General features: G+C 38.4%; 1 protein-coding gene across 1 annotated transcript in view; it reads right to left on the minus strand.

The window, feature by feature from the left end:
• Nucleotides 1-23200, minus strand: part of LOC120738140 (SH3 and cysteine-rich domain-containing protein 2-like) — a 37973-nt gene extending 14773 nt beyond the window's left edge. The window contains exons 1-3 of the mRNA XM_040039221.1: nucleotides 22732-23200; nucleotides 4450-4825; nucleotides 3201-3295 (exon numbers count right to left, since the gene is read on the minus strand). Of these exons, the coding sequence (XP_039895155.1) occupies nucleotides 3201-3295; nucleotides 4450-4825; nucleotides 22732-22821 (561 nt within the window). The 5' untranslated portion in view covers nucleotides 22822-23200. The remainder of the gene's footprint in view (nucleotides 1-3200; nucleotides 3296-4449; nucleotides 4826-22731) is intronic.
• Between the last annotated feature and the right edge of the window lie 1514 nt (nucleotides 23201-24714).

Raw genomic sequence — 24714 nt, forward strand, 5'->3', positions numbered from 1 at the left:
TCAGCATAAAAGTGCACCATAGACAGGATAAAAGATGGATGTAGCTACCATGATGTCACCCAGTGTTTTGTTTTGAATCTGGGTCTGATTACGGGGCACATCTGAATGTGAAACTGCTCATTGAATTGCTCATTAGCTAATGAGCTTACCCTGGATAATCTCCTATAGAATTCTATAGATCAGATGATCATAGACTGATGAAAAAAGGCCAATTACTATCAAACCTCCTTATTAACAACAGTAATATATAGTTTTACTCCCAGAATTATGTCATTTGTAGTACTTATTAGTACTTCCTGTTGCTAGTACTAACTACAGGTTAGCAGATTATCTCTGTCCTTATGTGCATTAATAAGGCTAAGTCATAAGTTCTCAATAAAATCGTTACATTTGTACTTTTTGTATTTTTATTATTAATGAATCTGCGTGCCATCTCCTCCATAAACTGCCTAAATTATTCAATTCACAATTTGTTTTTTTAAGTCTATGCCATTAATCTTCTTTTTATGCATTGTTGTACCTTTAGCATAGAGACACAGATAAGCAACTAAAGCCAAGTCCTGGTATTAATGCTGTCTCTCACTGAATATTTTAAATATCATCCTTTTTTTAATCTGTTTATCACAAGGTTCTTTACAGGAATTTGGACACACACACACACACACACACACACACACACACACACACACACACACACACACACACACACACACACACACACACACACACACAGGTCTCAGTAAATAAATATAGCAAATGCTTCACTCTCACACTTTTGCTAATTACTGAGAGACAACTGGGCTCAACTATACAACAAATGCTCCCAATTAAAATAAACTGTGCTCAAAACTGTAGGTAGAAAATGTTCTTAAGCACACAAACCTTTCTTTCACATTAAAGAGTGAGCGGTAACTTTATTTATCCAGAACCCGGATCACTCAGTAGCTTAAATTTCTATGCACATCTCCATATTTCAAAAGCAAGCAGGCCATCACTTTACACATACCTACTGTCTCTAAGACAAGGACAGCTGTGAACCCCAGATGTTTTAAATTTTTACCCAGCCTTTATTTATTTGTATTTAACCCTTATCATATTTTCTTTTAACTGAAAACAGGTTTTTGTTTAAGTATCACAATATCTTACGATTGTGACAGTATTACTGGAATGGCTTAGTCTTTAGGGGAGCAGACAAGCTGAAAGTTCACACTTATTTAAGATCAAAACTGGATTCAGATTTCTGAACTGTACAAAGACTTCACACAGAAGCAACGATTTTGTGCAATGCAGCAGGCCTAGTTCTAATAATACTGTAATTCATCTTTAATTCAAATTAGCATTGATTAGCAAAAAGTTGTCATGATTCCAAGCCAATTTAAAGCTGCTTGATTCTGGAGACGTTTTAAAGTAATTGGTCATATATCGGTGCACTCAGCAAATGGGTTGAGAGTGAGCCAAGAAGAGCGCAGTCATCAATATCTCTCTTGTGCTTTCTAAGGTCTAAGCCACTCAGATTTTTTTTGTTTGACCATTCTCCTCATGTAATAATGCTTGTTTAAGATTTTTTTTTCATTACTCAAACCCAAGAGAATAAATTTCAAAGGAAAAAATATACTGTTCATTTGTTAAGCTTTGAATTTTTTCCTTTCTTCTTCTGGGTCACGTAACTCTTATAACAATGATATGACATTAAATTAAAAAATAATACTTCTGGGATCACTTATGATTAATTTCCAGTCAAGAAGGATTAAAAAGCAGTAACTATAAATTTCCATGGTGGTATCGTTAGACTCTGTTAGTTATTACTGTTCTGGCTGCAGCCCTAGAACAGATAAACACACTGAAGACTTGGGCATAAATATAAATGAAACATTTTAAAGTGTAAAAATGAATTTAAAAAAAACAAAAACAAAACACAGAATATGTTAAGTGATTTTTTAAACAGATTTATTATTTTAAATGTCCTTAAAAGACAGTGGAGTTCACGCCTGGAAGGACTTACAATTGCAGTAACATGTAACATGTATACAAAATTGGAAACCTGGCTACTTTACATGAATTGCCACACATGTAAGTTTTTCCGACTTTAATTTGTTCCCTTTACATTTTTTCTCCAATTTTAAATCATTTATGAATTGTACCTGAGAAATTGACACACTGTAATTGTAATCCAACTGCAATTTACATTGAAGAGTATGTTTTGTACACAAAACTTTTGGGTGGCATGCTTTTCTTCGGAGTCAGTGAACCCCTTAATGTACGTCGATGTAGCCTTGAACTCCATTCAGTTTCAGTAAAATGCCTAATCCCTGCTTTGATGACCGCGCAGTGATCGAAAAGGACACTGCCGAAGGCTTGGCGAAAGCCTGCCGTGTCATATCCTCAAGGGATTGTACGCCTCAAACACACTGAATTTCACACTGAATTAGCCAGACCAGCTGGTACAGAGAGATATTGATTTTCCAACTGAGTTGAGAAGGGAGGAAGGAAATGTAGCATCCAGACAAGAGAGAGGGAGAGAAGAGGACGTCATGTGAGAAGAGCAGCACATGTGTGAGGAAGGGCAAAGAGGCAGAGTGAAAAATATTTGGACCTGGCCATGTATATTCTAGGTGTCATCCACAGCTTTTATTTCCCTCGGGCTTCACACTTAGTCTCAGTCTACTGTGAAAACATCATCAATAAAGATTCCAATTATAACCCATACCTTTTTGTCTTTGGTAGTTTGGTTTGAAAAAGGCTTTTATCCTCTTTTAACAAGACGGAGGGATCTGAGGCTAAGCATATTACCAAGACAAAACACTATGCCAGGTGACAGAGACAATTACAGCATCCAGATGCTGTTTAAAGCTGCTGGCACAATGCAATCTGTGTTAGTCTCCATTCTACAGAGAACGTGCTCGTTTTCAGTAAATTCTCTATGCAAGAACACATCATATAGAAAGGTAATTAACTAAGTGACAAGAATTTTTGGCCACATCAAGCAGAGCTGTTGGGAGATGATGGCAGTAAAGAGCCAAGCAACTAAGGTACACTGAAATTAATATTCAGACAAAGCCAACCAACCAGTGATTGAGTAGTACTTTATAACTGTGAAATATTTAAATCTTGGTATTTCAGACACTTCCACTGAGATTGTATGCTATCATTCAATCAATCCTTAAAGTGTAACAATCTGATGAAGGTGCAAAGAGCCTTACCTTGCCATTACAGGGCTGCTGGGAGAGCTCGGAGGAGCACCAGAGGTGGGTGGCCATCTTGCAAGATTTACAACGTAGGCCCTGCTTGGAGTTTCCTGCATTAACACCAAACATTACACGTGTTACCATAAGCCTGTCAGGAAATATTTCTGTAGCTTTGAATCAATTGTTAGCTAGCGATGGTATTCTAATGGTAGCAAAGATGAGGTGTGCCAGATGTATGCCTCATTTGTGGTTCCTGTATCAAGTATAAAATAAACCAGCTCTGTCACTCACATACATTGTAGTTTGTGTGCAAAATGTTACAGAAAACTAATGTTACATATTAGGCACAGTTAGTATATCCACCTTCAGAAATGGCCTTTGTGCATAAACTGACATGGTTTTAAATTGGTCTACACTGATGACCATCCAAAGACAAAGGGACACAAAGACATCAGTTTGGTGGATGTTACTGGTAATCCCATTTTACAGAAACAGCACTGCTGAGATAGGTCAGCATGCCAACAGAACAAGAAGGCAAAACAACTCCCAGTGGAAGCATGTACAGAGGTCCATAAAGCCTGCTGTCGGATGATTTCATTGGGACCAATGAGCAAATAGACTGCAAACTGCCCACAGTGACTGGGCAATAATAAGAAATGAGCTATAGTCCATTACAGGGTACCTATTATGCTCATTTCCAGTTTCATGTTTTTATATCTAGACAGATAACTTTGCATGATAGCAGTTCAAACTAATCCTTATTTATCCTGGCACTCCTCCACATCATACTCTGTCTAAAACAAGCCACTTTAACTCTCAGTCTCCTGACTTTAATCCAGCTTTCTTACGACTGGCTGCCTGTCCTGAGTGTGGCTTGTGTCTGAGATGACCATTTTAGGAATATTTGCTCACACACATTGACACAAAGGTAGAATATCTGTTGAAACAGATCATTCAGATATTTTATGAATTATCATGACAGGGACAGTAAAGAAATTCTACAATTCAATTCTAACACTCAAGAATATCAGTTTGTCTTTGAATTTCAAGTGGCATTTGCCTTTTTTCTTTGTCATGTTTATTTCCACCATGGACAGATACAAATAACAAAAAAAAAAAAAAAAAAAAAGGGCCCCTAACATTATAAATCAAGGTAAATGTCAGAAAACAGATTGATAACAATCTAATTCCTACACCCTGAGCCAACATGGTTGCATCTTTTTGCTGTGAATACGATGTTCTTGAAGTGGAACAACTGACCTACCTTGGATTGTATGTTTGCATCGCTGGCAGCTGGTAGGCCTACGGAAGACATGCTCCTGGAAACAGTGGGTCTTGACTGGCTGCACTGGCTGGGCCTGACACTTTGGCTGGATCTTGGAAGTCCCATATATTGAAGGACTGACAGACGGGGAGTGTGATGACAACGAAGGGTTAGGACTGATAGATGGAGAGAGAGAGGGAGAGTGTTCATAGGCCAGGGGGGACTCAGACATGGGGGGAGGAGATGCCGGTGGTGCCGATGTGGCAGTTAGGCATAAAGGTGGCTGTGATTCACCGTTGCTGCGCTGGAAAAAGTTGTCCACACTCTTGCTGCGTATGACCGATTTGAAGGAGAGAGAGCGTTTCAGCCGCTGCAGCTAGAACAAAAAACATTAAAGATATTTAGTCAGGCTTCAACAGCACGAAAGATTATAACTGTTTTCAAGAAAACTGAGAAAGCAAGCGACAAAAGTACTAAAAGGCCCAGAGTGGAATGACTGCACAGCATACATGCTAAAACAAGAACTGAGTACACAATTTTAATTTTTCGATAATCCACACGGGATCAAAATCATACATGACTCAAATATAGACAAGCATGCACTTAACATCATTTAGTAAGTGATTCTGAAGATTACAGTGTTTTAATTTGACAAGGCCAGTCTCTATTAGGTTCATTAGTTATCATGATTGAGGAAATTGGTTAGGATGTTTAGGAACAACCCAGGAAACCACCAAGGTTCAACTGGCTATGAACTGGGAGTGGTGGAAAACCAGCATCACTGTCCACAATGAAGGGGGTTTTAAATCACCATGGACTAAGGGGCTACCAACAAAGAAAGGAAACCCTATGACCCTACTCAATTCTGAAAAGAAGAGCGGCCAAATATCCAGACAGAATCCTTTCAGAAGCTTGCTGATGACTACCAAAAGTGTCTGGTTGAGGTGCAACTTGCTAAGGGACATTTAACCAAATATTTGTGGGGTTTAATGTATATGTATATATTTGTGCCTGTAATGCTAATGTCCTATACTGATCATCCAGTCACTAGCATCCACTAGGCAGTAACACGGTGGACCAAAAACAGTGAGCTAAAACATCCTAAAAAGATGCCTAGAGCTGAGATTTGCTGACAACACAACTTCTTTCAAAATGTAAATGCAATCCATTTCATCTTTGAATGTATTCATAATTTCAATAATTTCTTCTTTAATATGGACTTCTATGTCCTTACTAAAGATTAGGTAAGGACTATTATACTTTTTCCAAGGGCTTTTAGAACAATGACTGCAACTTCAAATGTTAAAACACCCACCTTGTATTTAATTGAGGATCGTGTATGTTGTACGGTGGCAGCAGATTTAAAGTAGGAACAATAGCAGTGGGTTTTGATACAACAAACAGGCAACCAGCTAAAGTGTATGTGCCTTGTTTAAATATTAGTCTGTTAAAAATAGTCGTACCCTTTCTGTCCTTGCACTACTAGGCTGACTTCTGATCTTCCATATTCAGCCCACCCCACTCCACTATTCTCTTTTCCTTAGATGGCAAATATGCTTTCCCTTGCAAATCCACCCAAGTCAATACCCTTTAAAATTCATGTTTGATTAGTTTTATTGAGCAGACTGCAGCTATGCATTTGATGCAGTCAGTGATGCATGGCAAGCACTGTATTCATCTTTGGCTTCACTTTCCTCAATTTCTTGCATGCTTGCCATCCAGCGCTTTTGGCCACAATAAAGTGGAACTGAGAATGACAAATAATTACAGGGACTTGGGAGTGATGGAACTCAATTTATGGAAAATAATAACTGATATGGATTCATACAGAGAACAGCCTGGAGAATGGGAGCAAGGACATAATGGATCCGTGAGACCTCCTCAATTTGCACAGAGCTCATTAGCGGTCTGTGTTTGTCACTTGGTTGAAGATACCATTGCGATATACAGAGCAGTGCCTCAAACTTGAAGCCTATCAAAATTTATATTAAATTCTGGATTCTTGTTACTTCTAAGCATTAGTTTTCTTCCTGTGTAACCATTTCCAGCAAAAGGCGAGACATTTCTTCAAAGCCAGTAAGACCAGCATTGCAGCTTCACTGGACCTCTTTATGTTCATATGTGGAGAGGCTCTTCATCAGGTTTATTGCGTCTCTGAGCTTTGAAATCATCCAGCTGCACTCCTTCACAGAAAACCCAATCAATATCATTGAGCATGTTCCTTTTTTCCTTCTTCAAGCTACAGATTCACAGATGCCAATTAGTTTGAGTGATGAAAACAGTCCTCTCTGTTGACCCATTAGTGAGCTCCTCTCGCAAATGTTTTCTACAGGGAGCTGAGTCCATGCTTTCCTTAATGGCCTTTTCTTGGCATGACTGGTGGCCCATTCAGTAATGGATGTTCCTCTCTATTAGATTTTTAACTTGTCTGACTTTGTTAATCTTCTTTGTAGTGAATGCCTGTCTTTGCTTCACATCCAAGGAAAAGGAACAACTTCTTCGAGCACAAACTAGACAACACATGTCCGATAATCAATGGCTTTATTTATCTCCCCAAGCTTTTAAAGAAATTAAATAAAAACAGACAGAAGCTGGGATTCAGAGCCAATTTTAAAAAGTGAAAGAATAGCTAGTTGACTGCCAAACATATCTGGTACGTAGCTTTACATGGTTCAGTAATCATGAAATCTGGGCATTAGTACTCCAAATTACAACAGCATATTGACAAGAGTCTGGTTATAGATCTGCCTGAATAAAACAAAAAAGAAAAATCATAATGTTGTTCATCCAAATTTGAATTCCATTGTCTTATCAATTTCACATCTAAAAAATGGCAATACATTATGTGGCCTGAAAAAAAAAAGTGATTATCTTTTATCTAAGAAATGATAAAGACAGCATGATCCACATTTGCTGATAGTTGTCAACACATCCATTTTCTGCATTTTTTTGATTGCACATGATTAAAACAGACACTCAAGATTTAATCCTTCTCTTCTTTCACATGAAACAAGCTACTTATAACTCCCTCAAACACGTATTTCATTGAAATAATAAGTCAAATCATTACAAATACAACAAATTTACCCTTGCGGCTAAGGGAAATGTAAACACTATGGCTATACAGCAACGGTTTGAGGAATACTTTCTCCTGCTTCAGTGTCCTCAGGGTTTAAGCAAAGCCCATAACAAAACGTTTTTTCCAGTTTGCTGAAGAGAATTTTTACTGGCCTGACTTAAATCCCATCAAGGTATGACCCTATTGTCAAACATCAGGAGCTGACCTCACTAATCGCATTTTGGCAGCAAGGTTATAAAATCTTGTCAAAAGCCATCTGAAGAGTGGAGGCTATGAAACCAGCACACTAATCACATATGCATTTAATATTTGGTTCTCCACATACTCGAATATATCAAACTGACTTTCAAGGCCCAGGTCAGTGCTGGTCCATAAATATTCAGACCACATGCACATGGGCAGTGTGCATTTATGCATCACAGCCACACAGTGTGAACAATCATTACCTGAGATGCACACTGGGTTCAGTCTGATTTAAGCTCTGCTGACTTCATAATACATGTCAGGGGGCATTGATCATGCTCTGTGAATATTCAAGCATCCTGACAAAAAGACTGATTAAATTAGTATAAATAATTATTTAATTAATGTATCTATACATCAAGTAATTTAAAAAAAATTACAGCTGCCTGACCCTCTGAAATTAGGGGTCTGCAGTGCATTCTGCTGGATATGCACCACTATCCTCATGATCTCCTAGGCTTTATAACTCTTATTATCTATTATTGAATAATGTTAGAACAGCTGCTGTTTTACAGATTTTATACATTTTATAACAACCCTCTGAAAGAACAATTCAAAAGCAATATCCTATTAATTACAGTTACTGTCTGTAATTACTCTCCGAAGGTGGTGAAAAGTCTATTTTTAGATCACAGAACTGGAAAGCTATCACACTACACAGCTGACAGCAATTACTTCATCACAGCATTTATGATGTAGTGTATTAGAACAGGCTGCGGTCTGTGAAAGAACACATGTAAACTATGTGTGTAGTCAAAGAAACTGAAAGAATTAGTGAAACAGAAGCAAGAAATGGAGGAAAGAACACGTTAAGAGAAGAAAATATCGCACCACCGCCTAGACTCTGCCTTGTATTTCAGCTGCACTTTGAAAATGAGCACAGAGATGTTTGGTGAAGCCTTCTATAAATAGGCTGTTGTAGGGAATACTTGGATAAATTAATTATTAAGAAGGGAGGTGTGGGCGTTCAGACAAGATGCCTGTGTGAGGTAAAGTCATCCTGCTGCCACCAAGATGGAGTTAATGCTCCTGCGCTTTTTGTGGGGCTGAGCAGAAAAGGAACAATATTTCGACCCTTTCTTATGCAATGCTTTTCTTCCTCTGCTATACCTTACAGTAAAAAACTGAAATCTGGCACAATAACGGAAAAGAGTCTCCTGATTCTTTTCAAAAAGTAGCCATCACCTGATTCCCTGGATCACAGTAACTTTAAAAGACTTTATCTAAACTTCTTTTGCACCCTCCTCCTCACTGATACCTTTTAAACGTGAGATCCATTTGAAATTGTAAGATGCAGCTAAATAAATGTCATGAAAGTCCAACTAGAACAACTGGAATTCATTTAACTTTAAACAGAGTCACTTTAACCGATGACAGGTGTGTACTGACAAGTGTTTAGGTTGGATTAATTCTGAAATTACCTACACCCCTACTTATAAGAGTGTGTACACTTATGTAACCATATTAGTTACATTTATTTTTGTTTTGTCAGTTTCATTGTGCAGGTTAAAGGTCACAAAAGTGAAAAACAAAAATCAGAAATCATTTATCTTGGTTCCTTACAAAAACATGGTATTTTAATGTGAATTTTATGACCGTGGTCCTAAATAGTGACGAATTATTAACAAATCTGACACCAATCAACGTCAGAGAGAAAGGTTTATCATAATTGAGATAAGCTTTAACTTACTGGCAAAAGACTAAAAATGTTTTTGACACATTACCTATTGATTCTAGATTACAGATCAACAGGTATGAAATTACTACCTACTGCCCAGTAAGTTCTCTGGAAAATAGCGCCATTCCTGGAATATCCTCTGAACCTTTGTTCAGAGTGTAAGAGCGTCTAAAGTTTGTGAAAAACACTAAGACATTTTTCAGCATTTAAAGTCTCTGCATTTCCTAGATGATGAGTGCTATAAATAAATAATTAAATGCAACTTTAAATCTTATTCCTCGACTTTTTCTGCATCAGCTGCAAACAGTTTCACAATATTATTGTTCTGTATGAAGCTGTTTGCACTTGCTGACCTTATATTGCATTTGCACACACACTGAGGTGGTGTCTGATTTTTCTTTTTCTTTTTATACTTTACTTACATTTTTGGGGGGCACATCTATTCATCTGGGAAGACTGGTAGGTAAGATGTTAGCTTAAATTCCATTTTTATTGTTACAGAGAGCATCTGCATCTGTCTATAAGCTTGTCCTCCAATCCTGATGAACCGGCAAAGTCTATCACTGTCAGCTAATTACCCCCGCAACACAGCATCAAGTGAATATTTAGTCAAATATAAAGTTAAATGTATTTATCACTCACGCACCAACGAAGACGGCATCATAATTATTAATAAAGGGGGGAAAGGCTCTTAAATTCTTATTTTCGCAGAAAACAAGCAGAACTTTTATGCACTTTTTTAAAATCTGAAATGATTGGGATACATTATATGACAGTTTTTAAAACAGTTTTTATTGACATTGAAATTTAAGTTAGGTATATGTAATGCCTCAAAATAACTTTGATAGCTTTTTTTGAAGACAAAATCCCTGCTGGGTGTCATCATTTGTTTGTAAAAACCTTCTAGTAACAGATTATTCAACTGAACCAGCAGCTGGTGGCAGATTACATAATATGCCCAGGTCATCTAGCATGTATAAAGCTGATATTTATTTTACTAAGAAAGTAGATGAAATAAATTTAAAAATTTAATTATTTGTAAGCATTTCAGGCAGTTTTAGCTGCCTTAAATCTGGCTGGTCTCCTCTGACAAGAAGCTGTCCCAGTGTGAACTGGGTGCAAATACATAAAACTATGTGATTTGGTCGTAAATATATCCATAGGCATTTATTAGATCAGGTTTATGAGCCTGGTTTGGTTATTAAATTCTTCTTTCTCTTCAGTTTGGGCCAATAAGATTAAAGCGCTAAGAGCTGACGAATGACTGAACCCCAAGTAGCTCAATTACATTACGATAAGCAATTCATTCCCCGGTCTTTAGTCTTCTTGTTATCTTGACAAACATACATTTTTCAGTAGTCACACTTTATAACTGCACACCATTTTATTTATGTAGAAATGCTTGTTTAATGTGGTCTGGTATCGTTTCTGTCTGTACAAACGGGGACAGTTGTAGTGTCTTTTAGCCTTTGCGCATCTCAAGCCCACTGCAGTGTTGTTCTCAGGAGATCTCTGCCTGCTTGTGATTCTCAAAGTCTCATTAAACACAGTGGGGTCTGATGTTTGGCGCTCTTGCAGTGACCTGAGATTTGAATTAAAGGTGACCTCATTAGGCACTCCATTAGTTGGCCCTTATTAGAGAAAAATGCATCTACTCAAACAACCTTTTGTGCAAATGGAAATGCCTCCCAGAACAAACTGCAGCACAGGTCACATTGATTAGAACAAACTTCCCAAACAAGTCCAAACTCTAGTTTTTCCATGTGTATATGTGTAAGGAGCCTTCGCTTAAAGTTCTGTCACTTTATTCAAAAAAAACACTCCGAGAGGTAAAATTGTCGGTTTTGTTGTTGATGCCCATTGTTTATAATCAAGAGTCCTATTCAGATGAAACAGCATTTACTTTTATCTCAATGTGTCATAAATTACTGCCTGTGTCCTGCTTATTTCTCCCTACCTGACTCCTTTTGACATCAATGGAGACCCTCACTTCCCCTCACACATTCACATTTATACCAGGGCTGCAATCTTCAACCTGCCTGCCATAGGACCTTAAACTTTCCCACCTTTCACAGTTCAGTGTGATGCATCACAAAATGTATGTATTATGGCAGTACCATGACACAGTAGTAACAGTATAGATTTTTTATTTTTAGTGTCATCTTGCAAGATAATTGCTATCATTGCTTACATTCTCTAGTGCACACAACCGGAAAAGGTTGGAAATGTCTGAGAGCAAGATCGGCATGTCAGCTTCCAATAATGATTTTGTACCTTTAGTACCTGCTAAAATTGGAAAAAATAAAACAAAAACATCAACAACAACAACAATCATAAAACAAGCATAGCCAGACTATGAAGAGGAGATACTAGCAGCCGATGACGTGCCACCCAAAAGTAACCAAATGACTCCACTGAGCATTGCTAGAGCAGTTACGCTCCACATGACAGGAAGAGCAAACGATGAATGGAAGTGACTGATGCAGCTGCATGATGGAAAAGCAGAGCTGTATGCAGCTGGTTTAAAAAGCTCAACCCAAGATGCAACATCCCAGGTAGAAAATAGTTTTCAGTTTTATTATGTGATAATATTGTTCAGCTCCTGTAGAACTGAAAGATTAATTTACATTAGTCATTGTTAAATTAAAGCATGAAGAAGTCATTTCATACTTTCAGTTAAAATACCCAAGGAAAACACAACATAGGTGACTTTTGTGCTTACATTTCACTCATGCTGTGTCACTACTATTGCACTATAATGCTGGTGCTGGCACCTTGTTTGGGTAGATTCACACTTCTAATTAGGGAGCGTGTCATCAGTGACAGAATCTCACTGGAAAAGGAGGATGGAAATTTCCTTTCATTTACTTACATTTATAAATGCTGCTGCGAGCAAGCATCAACTAAAAGCTCATTATTTTTTAGCTATAATGTTAGAAATAGTATTACAAATTTTCTTGAAGAATCACGATATAATTTTGAGTCAGACGCAGATCAATTTAAAGCTCCCTAAAATGACCTTTATAATAAGCTTACAGATCAAACCTGTTTCCAGGGCTAGGTGTTGAATCCATCCTAGTAATTATTTTCTTTTTTAAAAGAGTGGTTATAATCCGATAAGTAATCTGCCCTGATCTGCATTATCACCCTATAAGTGGTAGTAAAAGGGTTATGTAGCTGACCTGCCAAAATTGGAGAAAGACACACACTCACACATCCACAAAAAAAAGAGGAAATCATGGCAAAGAAAAGAAAGTTGTTAAAATTGGAGGGCTTATAAATTTTCCAGACATTACTCAAGTTATTTTGACTGTATTAGGTATTTGGCTGTGTCCATCAACCAATAAGAAATAAGACAGTAAAGATTAGAAATAGGCCAGACTCAAGGCAAATTCTCCCGTCTTTTCATTTTCATGACATTCACAGCTCTGTGTGTGGCTTCAAAATATCTGGCTATTGTTTGAAGTCCTATGTTTTAGCAATCCATGCAAGCAGACTCCACGAGCCCACAAGCCTGTCTGCCAAACTGTGCAGCAAAAGCAGCTTGCATCTCCAAATCCAGCCATTTAAAGGGCTTAACTGCACAAGCAGCTTTGTAGTTAGTATGAGGTGACAATCACAATGGCTCTTTGATGTTCACACAATGCTAAGGAAAAACACTTATCGCAAGGTGTTACTTTGATGTAACGTCAATACAAAACTGCACTTTTCTTGACACTTGTGAAATCCAAAGCACAGGTTTCCAAAAGATGCTTCATTTTAAAATTACACCATTTCTGACAATGAAGTCACGCAGTTTTCTTTACTAATTATATGTTCATTATTTTTCTCCAATACTTTCCTATCATTTCACTGAGGTACATCGCGTGTGACAGTATTCATGTGCAAAAAAAAAAAAAAGGGGCCAAACATAAGCCTCTTAACACTAAGCCACCATTGTAGGTGGGCATATTCACAATTAGTTCATTAAATAAACAGTAACCACAAGAAGAACTAATTGGTTAAAGCAATAATTAATATGCAGTCTAACCACCTCTCTGCTATTATTCAGCCTTTTTAAACCAGCTAGATGAAAAGTAAGGCTGATGGGATCTTGGAAAACCTGTATTTTCTACATTTCTGTTCATCTTCTTTGCAGACTGTGGAGTTATATCATGTCAAAAGTCCCACATAAGATTAAATGTAATCATGAACAAATAATTTAATTACACGGGTACAGTTTTTCGTCGCCACTTACGTAGTTAAGTTCTGCACATGTAGAACTCAGCAGCCCAAGCACACAAAATAGCCATCACGCTGGTGAGAGCTTCTGCTTGGTTAACGCTGCAGCAGATTCGTGCTCTCGCAGGCAGCTCTGCTTTGAAAGCTGAATTCTGTTTACACAAATTACTCAGACTTTTGACAGTTTAGGAGGCCAAAGTCCAAAGAAAGACGGGGGACTTAAGTGATTTGTCAGATTCAGTGCACACACAACCTCTGTGACTGACAGGTTCATCTGAATGTGGTAAACCAAGTTATACTGTGATAGCAACATAAGCTACTGGAAGATAAAGAAGCTGAATGAACCATTAAAAGTTTTTTTTCTGTGTACATGTGGAAGTATTGACAACTAGCGCTGGATTGCTTTAATGCTAAAGAAATCTTAAAGGACTCAAAGTCAAGTTTTGAAGCCTCTACAGTCCTGTTCCATTAGCTTGTTGTACAAGATCAATATTCATAACAAGGATCATGAAAGGAAGAGCGCATCAGGATCTAGTCATTATAATTTTGGGGTTGCAGCCAAAATAGCTGCATATACACCTGTCAACAAATTATTGCCCACTTGCTTTAAAAGTTGCTCTAGAATCTCCAAGATCCAGTTTTGTGTGGATTGCTGAACACCAGCGAGGCCTCCACTTCTTATCAACACATCATTTCCCCTAAATTACTTCCATATATTTTGTGAGGTTTTGATATTTTCTACTTCTGTTGTGTTTTATTCAACTTGGATTGTGCTTTGTGTGCCTTTGCGGTATTTTTCTATTTGTTGGCATTTTCTTAGGCTGCAGTGCACTTGACCTCTCAGGGCCACCATATTTGCAGCCTTTTGTTGCCCCTGTCCTAACTATGTCCTAAGATATGTTGCTGCATCAAATTTAAACTGAGTCAAACTATTTGGCATGAAATAGTGAAATTTCAAAGTTTAAGCATTTGATAAATTTCATATGTTCTAATTTGACCAAATGCAAGTTTATGGGATTTGCAAATCATTGAATTCTGTTTTTGTTTACACAGCATCAACTTTATTGGAATTGGGGTTGTACATGGAAAGAGAAACATCCTACTCTGATAAACTTGTCTCAGTCTTGGAGAAAAAGTCAAGGCTGTATTTTTATTAATTTAATGTCAATGCAGTACTAGAAGTACCCTCTTCGGTAGATGACTAAGTTACATCATAGTTGCCAAGCAACACAAGCAACTTAAGGATAAGTAATTGTTATAAATTCATCTTATTTTACATCACACATGTACACATATCCCCACATTTGGTCAAGGCAAGTCTGCCATTTAGAGCTGAAGATGAAAACTATTCATTATGAACTTTCAATTCTTCCCTCTCATTACATTAACAGCTTTATATTTGAAAAGAGAAAATAACCTAGAAGTTCCCTATCCCTAAAGCAATAACCTAAGGTCAGTACTAAACAAAGTCCCTGCTTATTCCTCGCTGACATTGTACACGGGACTCTGCTGAATCAGCAGCATTTCTGAACTCAATCAAGGACAGTAATTTACTGACTTCATCATCAATCAAAACAATGCGAGATACATAAGTATAACAGTGAGGCTGTAAAGAATGGGAAGTTGTTTTATTAGTTTGCAGTTTGTGGAGAATCCTGCTGTTGTAAATATCTGTGTCTCCCAACCATTTATCTGCCTTCCCTGCAAGCTTCTCTCTAGTTATTTTCAAAGGTCAGAAGGACAAATCCATCTATCTTACAGACAAAAAAACAACACATCACAGACTGTCAGGAGGAAGATGCATCATTCACTCACTTTTAATTGAATGATATTTCCAGCAGGAATGCAGCTGAAACAAACACAAGGAGACGGAATACACTTTGTCCAGAAACATCATCTACACAGTATAATCAGGCTGTATGAACTGAGTGCTCATTAAAAGGAGTTTAGTTATACAAAATGTTATTGAAGAAGATCATCATTATCCAATTTGCTGCAGTGCATTTATGTGCGGTTTGTTTCATGAAGTGGAAATGTTGCTAATCTTAAAATTCATGTTTCTAATGAACACTTTAAAGAAAGTCTTGATCAAAAATAAGTGCAACCTATAGTTTAGTTTAACCATCTAAATTCTGGCTATTGATAATACGATGATCACTGTCACGCTTCTCTTTTTTGCTTTTCCTCTTGTTCAGTCAATTCTGCTAACTCCGGCTTGAAATCCAGTCCCTAATTCATCTTTATCCTTCCAACCACCCATAACTATCTATCTACTCTGAACTTTGGAAAAAGTCACCATATACAGAAATAGGGAGCTATGGCACAGGAAACGCTAAAAAAGAAAGATATACAGATGAACTTCAACTACAAGTTTATTTAAATTGCCCAGAGTAATTATGAAAGAGAAAGGAAAGTGATATTCTAAGAGGAGAGCAAAGAATTAATTAGTTAAAGAGGAGGGAAAAAAGCTGATAAGCAAGTTAGTGAGAGGAACAGCAGAAGGAGGAGAGCTCTGAGAAGTGATTGAAGGGCAAAGTCAGACAGAAATTGCGCTATAACTTTACCTCCATAAAAATGTCTTCTGTGTTGGCTGAAAATTTGGTGGTCTGTGTAACTCCCTATGGACCGGGGCACCTAGCACTGTCAGCATTTACACGCAAAGTCTAATGTGAATATTAAACTTTATGTAGCAGCTGATTCTGAGCACAGCTCTCATTTTATCCACTACTTAACAAAAGTGGTGTTTTAAAGAACCCATATTATGAACAGTTACATGTTTAAATTTTATTTTTCTACAGCAATAGGTTTACATGCTCTGATATTAAAAAAAATACATTCTTTTTTTTTTTCATATTGTACTTGTGACACCGTGTTTTTCTCCTGGGATATTTTAAGCCCCCCCACATCCAAAAAATCCATTAAAAAATGCAAAAAAAAAAAAAAAAAAACTACAAAGAGTGACAGAAGTCTGCACGAAGTTAATATAATAATAATGATAATAATAATAATAATAATAAGTCTCATCTGCAGATGCACAATACTGCACGACACCCACTTTGTGTAAATCATTACATATTCAACTGGCATTTATAATTTATGGTTTATAGTTAGGTATTTAACATTTAATGGTCACAAGCAGAGGGTAGACACTGAAAGATCATGGTTACAATCGCAGAATCAAGCTTCCTCTGTAGAGTATTCTGGGCTAAGAAAGGGTGAGGAGTTCATTACAGCTCAGAATAGAGCCACTACTCCACATTGAAAGGAGCCAACTGAATTGGTTCAGGCATCTGACAAGGATGCCTCTTAAGTATGTCCTGCATGAGGCATTTTCAGCGTGTCCTACAGGGAGGGGTCCCGGGGCAGTCCTAGAACAAGCCGGGGAAATTATTTTTCAGCTAGTGTTGGAAGACCTCAGTGCTTTACCAGAAATCTAGAGGAAGTGTCCAAGGAGAGGGAGGTCTGGACGTCTCTGCTTAAACTGCTGCCCCAGTAACCCGGATGCAAATAAGAGGTAACTGTGTTATAAGCAGTCATAACAATAATGGACTGGTGCTTATAGAGCACGTTTCTATTCTACTTGAGCACAAAGCGCTTTACATGCCTCTTTCACCCATTCATACAAGCAACTTTTTTCTTCCTATGCACCTTCTATTTAACAGTCACACATTCACACTCCAATGAACACATTGCAGAGCAACTTGAGGGTCAGCATCTTGCACAAGAATACTTTGGCATGCAGACTAGAACAGCCAGTCAACCAACCTTCCAATTAATAGACAACCTGCTCTACCTACTGAGCTATGGTCACCATGGATGGATGAATGGACGGGTCAGCTGATGGGCCAAAGCCAACACTACATAATGATACTACATGGGAATATCAGATAATAATCAGATTAGAATTTTAGATTATGAGCTATATGCTAACATTAAGGATTTTCCTGTTATTGGGAAGACATTAACACCCAAATGTAAAGTAATCGACTGGGTCTTTAGTTCCTCGGGAGTATTATGTTTGAGATGACAACTAGCTGGGATGGACTTCAACTTTTGGACCTCTCCATACCTGTGTGTGCATGATCAAATGTGCTATAGAATGAGCACAATAACTAAATATGGAGCAAATTGCTAGCGTACTTTTGTTAAAAGGTTACTAAATTGGTTGCTAAATTCAGCTGCTTCCAGAATCTGTGATGCTAAAAAACAGTAGTGGAAAACCTTAAAGGTGCCTTTTATACAGAGGTTGGCAAAAAAGCCTGGAGCCTTATAACTACGTGCAACCTTACAGACATGATAAACTACAGTTTTTAACAACTCGTGCCGCGATGAGACTGTTGTGTGCCATAATTGTTGAGTTGTTGGTCTTCCTAGAGGTGCTAGAAGGATTGATTTTGCTGCTTCTGGACAGCGCCAGGATGTCGAGTTCCCTGTTTTTAGTCTTAATTTTAAACTAAGCTTAATATAAAGTGCATTTACATGACACAACAAGCCAAAAGCAAAAGCAAATTCAATACCGAATAAACTTGTACAACATGTGCTCCAAGTGAGTAGAGAGGAATAATAATATTTTTGGAGCAATCACCTTGCCCGTAGGTGGAGGAGGTGGAATAACTACTCATTCTCTGTCACTAGCTCTATTAGAAGCACTCAAGAAAGCCAGTGGGCCCACTTAGCGGTGCAATAAATACTCTGAGAGCTGAGGGACAGTGAGGAGAGAGAGAGCGAGAGAGGGGAAAATGAGTGAGACATAAGGGAGAGCTGCTAAAGAGATGAGAAAGAATAAAAAGATTGGTTGTTAGAAGTCAGAACGGGGGAAACAGGGCGAGAGCAGAAGGAAGAAACTGTTATGAAATTAAAAGATTTAAGTAAAAATATTCAGAGTGACAGAAGAAAAAAAAAGCAAGTAAATCTCTACAGATACTCTCAAGTAGATTACTCTTAAAGAGACCCCAGTTGTAACACATATTTAATCTTTCCCCTCCCCTTTCCTCTTCCTTATTCTTCTGTGAGATGGGAATAGGTCACGGTGCCAGCAGCTGGTTTTGCAAACAACGGGGCGACATGGCTGACGTAGCTCAGAGGATTGTTTCCTCCCATTTCTGTTTTGTCTGGACAAGCATTCGCATGAATTATGACCCAGCCACTAGCAGGACACAGCAAACATATGCTAGCTGATTGTCTCATAAATTCACGCCGCACCTCACTGCCCACCATCCATTGTGCCGTCTGTAGTCAAGTAACAACAACAAAGAGCCCTTCCTGCCAGGCCTGTTTCAGGTCCCTGTGGTGATGACCAACAAAAGACGAGTATAATGTGGTTTGTTATTGTGATATTTGCTGCAATTAAAGCTGTCGTTGGAGATTTAGATCCATGTTGGTGAGGGATTTAAGCTGGTTTAGTCACTGGAAATTTACTCTGATTCAATTCGGAGAAAAATGGATTGGCAAATCCATTTAAAAATAAAATAAAACTTCGGAGTTACAAAGCAGGCAACAACCCTCTGTTAAATCTAAACCAGAGGTACAACACAAGCAAACACAACAAACTCTTCTGAAACCCTCCACTTTACCTTACATGACAAAAAAATTTAACTACACCTCACAACGACACAACTTTGGTGACAAAACTGCAGAGCAAGGCAGGCAGAAGCATGACACCTAGTTTATGCTCGCTGTTGTTACCCTGTATACAGCTTAAAAAGACTTTCTAGGGAAAACTTGCCTCCCAACTTTTACTCCTGCACCAGAGCTGGTACAGAGCTTTCTTCTGAATGGTAACACCTTCATTTTAAGACTGCAACAAGTCCAGTGCCTCAAGCACCAGCATATATGGATATGGTGCTGTAGTAATGTCACGTTTGGTGTGACATTACCAGTGCAGAGACCATAAACTAGATTTAAATGTAGGTGAGTATACATTAGCACTCCAGGGCACAAGTTTAAGAAATACTAGTCAGAGCAAATTTGGTTGAAGTCTAGTTAGTGAAAAATGGAAAATGGCAGATGCCTTGATGTGTAAATAGATGTGCGTAATAAAGTTGTTCCATAATACAGAGTGGGCCATTTAAATGGATACACCGTAATAACATGGGAATGGTTGGTGATATCAAAGTCCTGTTTGTGGCACATTAGTATACGTGAGGGGGCAAACTCCTCAAGATGGGTGGTGACCATGGTGGCCATTTAGAAGTCGGCCATCTTGGATACAACTTTTGTTTTTTCAATAGGAAGAGGGCCATGTGACACATCAAACCTATTGGTAATGTCACAAGAAAAACAATGGTGTGCTTGGTTTCAATGTAACTTTATTCTTTCATGAGTTATTTACAAGTTTCTCTTTGTTCACAGCCATTGACATGTCGAAGAGGTTAACACGTGAGGAGCGGATTGAAATTGTGTTGATATCTGGTGAACGCAGTAACCGGGTCGTTGCAGCAGATTTCAATGCAAGACACCCTACGAGACCACCCATCTCCCACGCTACAGTTAGCAAACTGCTTGCTAAGTTTCGTGAAACTGGTTTAGTGTTGGCTTTGCCAAAATGTGGACGCAAGAAAACTGTCACTAATGAAGAAACATCAGTGGCTGTCCTAGCTTCATTCAGCAAGCGCCCACAGCGTAGCACTCGCCGCATGTCACTGGAGAGTGGCATTAGTCGAACATCCCTTCGGCGGATATTAGCTACTCACAAATGGCACCCTTACAAACTCCAGCTACTGCAGCATCTCAACGAGGATGACCCAGATCGGCGCACAGAATTTGCAGAATGGGCAAAACAAAAATTGGAACAGGACCCTCAGTTCACGCAGAAGATTTTGTTCAGTGATGAGGCAAACTTTTATGTAAATGGTGAAGTTAACAAACAAAACCACCGCTATTGGTCTGACACTAACCCACATTGGATGGATCCCTCCAAGACTGTTGGAACAACAAAAGTGATGGTTTGGTGTGGTATATGGGGTACAACGATAGTGGGTCCATTCTTCATCAATGGAAACTTCAAGGCCACTGGATATTTGAAATTGCTACATGATGATGTGTTTCCCTCTTTATGCACTGAAGCTGGCACGTTCCCTGAGTTTTTCCAGCAAGATGGTGCACCAGCACATTATGGGTGCCAGGTCCGAGCATTCCTAGATTAACAGTTTCCTGGACTGGTCATCGTGGGCCAGTTAATTGGCCCCCAAGGTCTCCCGATCTGACCCCCTTAGACTTTTATCTTTGGGGTCATCTGAAGGCAATTGTCTATGGTTTGAAGATACGAGATGTGCTGCACCTGAAACTATGGATACTGGATGCCTGTGCTGGCATTTCTCCTGTGGTGTTGCTATCAGCGTGTGAAGAGGGTTGCATTGACAATCCAACACAATGGGCAGCACATTGAACACATTTTATAAGTGGTCAGAAACTTGTAAATAACTCATGAAAGAATAAAGTTACATTGAAACCAAGCACACCATTGTTTTTCTTGTGACATTACCAATAAGTTTGATGTGTCACATGGGCCTCTTCCTATTGAAAAAAGCAAAAGTTGTATCCAAGATGGCCGACTTCTAAATGGCCACCATGGTCACCACCCATCTTGAGGAGTTTGCCCCCTCACATATACTAATGTGCCACAAACAGGACTTTGATATCACCAACCATTCCCATTTTATTACGGTGTATCCATATAAATGGCCCACCCTGTACTTTAAGTGTCACTAGAGTCTTCATGTCATCAGATGTTTGTCTCCTCCATGCTTTCGATGCCTTGATGTGAGCACCACTCTGTTTTCCAGATCATTTGGTCCTATTTTAAAGAGGGTTTTCCATGTTCTTTTTTAAAAAATTTTTTAGTTGTTCTTAGTTACTACTATTATTATTATTATTACCATTATTATTATTATTATTATTAATATTAACATTATTATTATTATTATTATCCTGGAGGACACAGAAGCCTTCAGGGTTGCATCCGAAAGGCCATTTGCCATAAAAAGCTGACCTTAAATTTTCTATTTTCACTTTTTTCCCCACTTATTTGGGAAAATCCTACTGAGGTTGGAAGTTTAGCCAAGATGGCAGTATACAAGGCTGAAAACAAAAACACTACGTCAGAAAGAACTACAATGAACTCATATTACAAGATTAAAATAAGGCTAATCGCAGGAGCAGTAGTAATGGCGATGACAATGGTTCTGAATTTAGCCAAGGATATTGGACTCATCAATTTAACCTCAAAACAAGCAGGGTCCCTGAAAACAAGCATTAGCATCCAAACCTTGTTCAGGCATTCTCAGGGCATAGATTTAAGTGAGAGAACTGGAGCACAAATGAGTGGAACAAAATTAAACCTACTTCAAGGGGAGACTTGTTTAATTCTATTTGCAGACTATTAAAGCTGGCTGCTGCAGTCTCTCTTCCCAGCCTCCATGTGTACATTAGTGATAACTAATGCACTGTACGTCTAGTAATCTCATATGTCTGCAAACTGCCAATGCCTAAATTAATGTACTTAATCAAATAACAGCCAACATTAGCAGATAAAGCACAGAAGAAGTGTTGGCACATCCATTTAACTAGACACGAGGTGTTATAAAAGGGCGACTGGATTCCATGTTTGGCAGCAGGGAGGACTCCTCTTCTGGGACACTGTACTTCTAATATTTACAGCATGTACACAAAACGACTGTGGACATCCTTCTCTGACCTAAGCTAAACAAGCAATAAGGACCTTTCTTCTTTGTTTACTTGCAGCTTTTGATATTTTGTGCACACATACCAGAGAACGCTTACACCCCTCTGTGTAATCTCTGCTCTCCAACTCTGAGGCCAAGCTAATTACCTGAATTAAAGCGGGTTAGGGTTGTTATGCAAGCCGCCACAGAATTAGCCTCGTGGGAAAGTAAATACTCGCACTTAGTCCCAATTTACATATTAAAAATTATTTCTTTTAAACTGAAAGACCGCTAAATAAAACAGTAAAGAAAATGATATAAAAACATTCCTCTATCAGTAACAGATTATTGCTTTTAAAAAAAAATCCTGCAGTTTTTACACAGGTGTGTTCCGTTACCTTTGATTCTTGTTGACTAGGCACAGTAGCCTGTGGTCGGTGAAGGTCCCGGTTTTGAGGTTCGTTCTCCTTTTCGCTTATTTCTGTCATTTTCTGTTAAAAAAAAAAATCTTCCTTCCTCAGGAAAACTCAGCCAAACTGGCAAGTCCACAGCGACAGAGGAATCTGGAAACTACGCATGCAGAGGTGCAAGCATCCCTACGGTCTCTCGTGCAGCGACCCTGGACCAATTCTGACTGCTAACTTGTGGACAGCAGCCATCTAGGAATACGCTTTAAAGCTCTCTCTGTCCTTTTTTTTTCGCTCTGAAGACACGGTGGGAAAAATATCCAACAGCTGCAGCCAGCAGGTTCGTCCACTTCCCTCCGCCGCCTCTCTCCTCTCTCTCACACCGGCCAGTTTTTCTCCGCTCGCTCGCTCACTCGCACACGCGCTCCTACAACAACTTTGATTTCACCGTCGCAAGTGCTCCGCTCGTCCTGATTGGTCGAGACCAACGAAACTACGCCAAAAGCAGCAGAGGAGCTGAATTCTATAGGCTGGAAAATGATGATGATGAAGGGCAGTACCAGATTCAGGTGAGAGCGGTTGAATTCTCCTTATAAGCATCGTATTTAGATATTCAGCGTCTATGTTGTTGTTACGCTTTTGCCTACAATGGAGAGTAAGGGCCAATAAAATAGTGTAAATGTCTCGAATGGTCGCTCAACATTGTAATGATGTGTTTCGACAGCTTATTTTCCTTCAGTGAAAGATTTCTTAGCTAACTGTGTTTATAAAAAGTGGTTTTATTATTTGGAATTAAACTTTGTCAACTTTGACTTGTTTAAATTTGCTCCAGCAAACAGTAGATTATCTCCACAATATTGCACCTGGTAGAAAATTCCAATATATCGCATATAAAAATAGCATGATTATGTTGTTGATGTTTAAGTGCGGTGCGATGCTAATACACTTCTCCTGATGCACAGGATATTGGTAGCAAGCCTGCAAATGTAATATTATTACTTCATTAGTGAAATTAAACTTCTTCCCCCACTGAAAACGGTTGCGTACAATATGATCTCATTCAGTTTCCTGAAAGCAAGACTGCATTCACTACTGGGGCAATATGCAGGGGTTGATGAAAAATGAAAGGCAATAAGGCTGAATTTCGTGCAATACAATGTTTATTTGTACACCACAAGAACAATGGTAAAGCTAAAGGGACACTAAAGTAGCATAGTGGAGGTATGGAGGCAAATACAACCGTGTTTATAAAAGGTTTGCACTTCTAAATTTTGTGAGCAGGTGTCTGCACATGCGTATGGATACAAATCAGCAAATTATCTGATGCATACCCAGGACTGATTGATCTTGTACTTGCATACTATTCTTATACCAAGTTATTTCTCATAAATATGTGCAAGTATTTGATTTTATAGATTTTATCTTATGTATTTAAAATTAAAGTCTAATTAAAAAAATTGAAATGAACAAGAAGAAAATAAGAGTATATTTTAAAACAATACAATACTATGTGCGTAGACAGTTCACAAAGAGCACCAGCAGCAAAGCACAGGTGGCTGATTCAGCACCAAGGACAGCTCCTCCCCTCTCTTGCCTGCCTCTATGTGTGTGTGTGTGTGTCACTTATTATCAGCCTTACATGTGAAACTGTCTGGTTTTATAGTTGACAAGTTCTTTTCATTCCAATAATAGAACTTCTCTTATCATGCAAGGTCGTTTGTGTTTGTTGCAACAACCTGTATACAGCGTGTAATGTATTCCATAAAAACAAGCTAATTATAGAAAGGACTCAGAACAAAGCAGTGGCACCGACTGCTAATGATTCATTAATATTTAGATACTGTACTGAAAACTAAACACTTTGACAATGAGCATAGGGGAAACATATCACGCTGCGATGCTGCCCTGTCTAGTTTTATTTATGTGCACATTTAAAAATATACACAATGAAATGTTTTTACACAATATTTTCTA

The sequence above is a fragment of the Simochromis diagramma genome, unplaced genomic scaffold (assembly GCF_900408965.1).
Source record: "Simochromis diagramma unplaced genomic scaffold, fSimDia1.1 OVJJ01000402.1, whole genome shotgun sequence".
In the NCBI taxonomy this organism is placed as follows: domain Eukaryota; kingdom Metazoa; phylum Chordata; class Actinopteri; order Cichliformes; family Cichlidae; genus Simochromis; species Simochromis diagramma.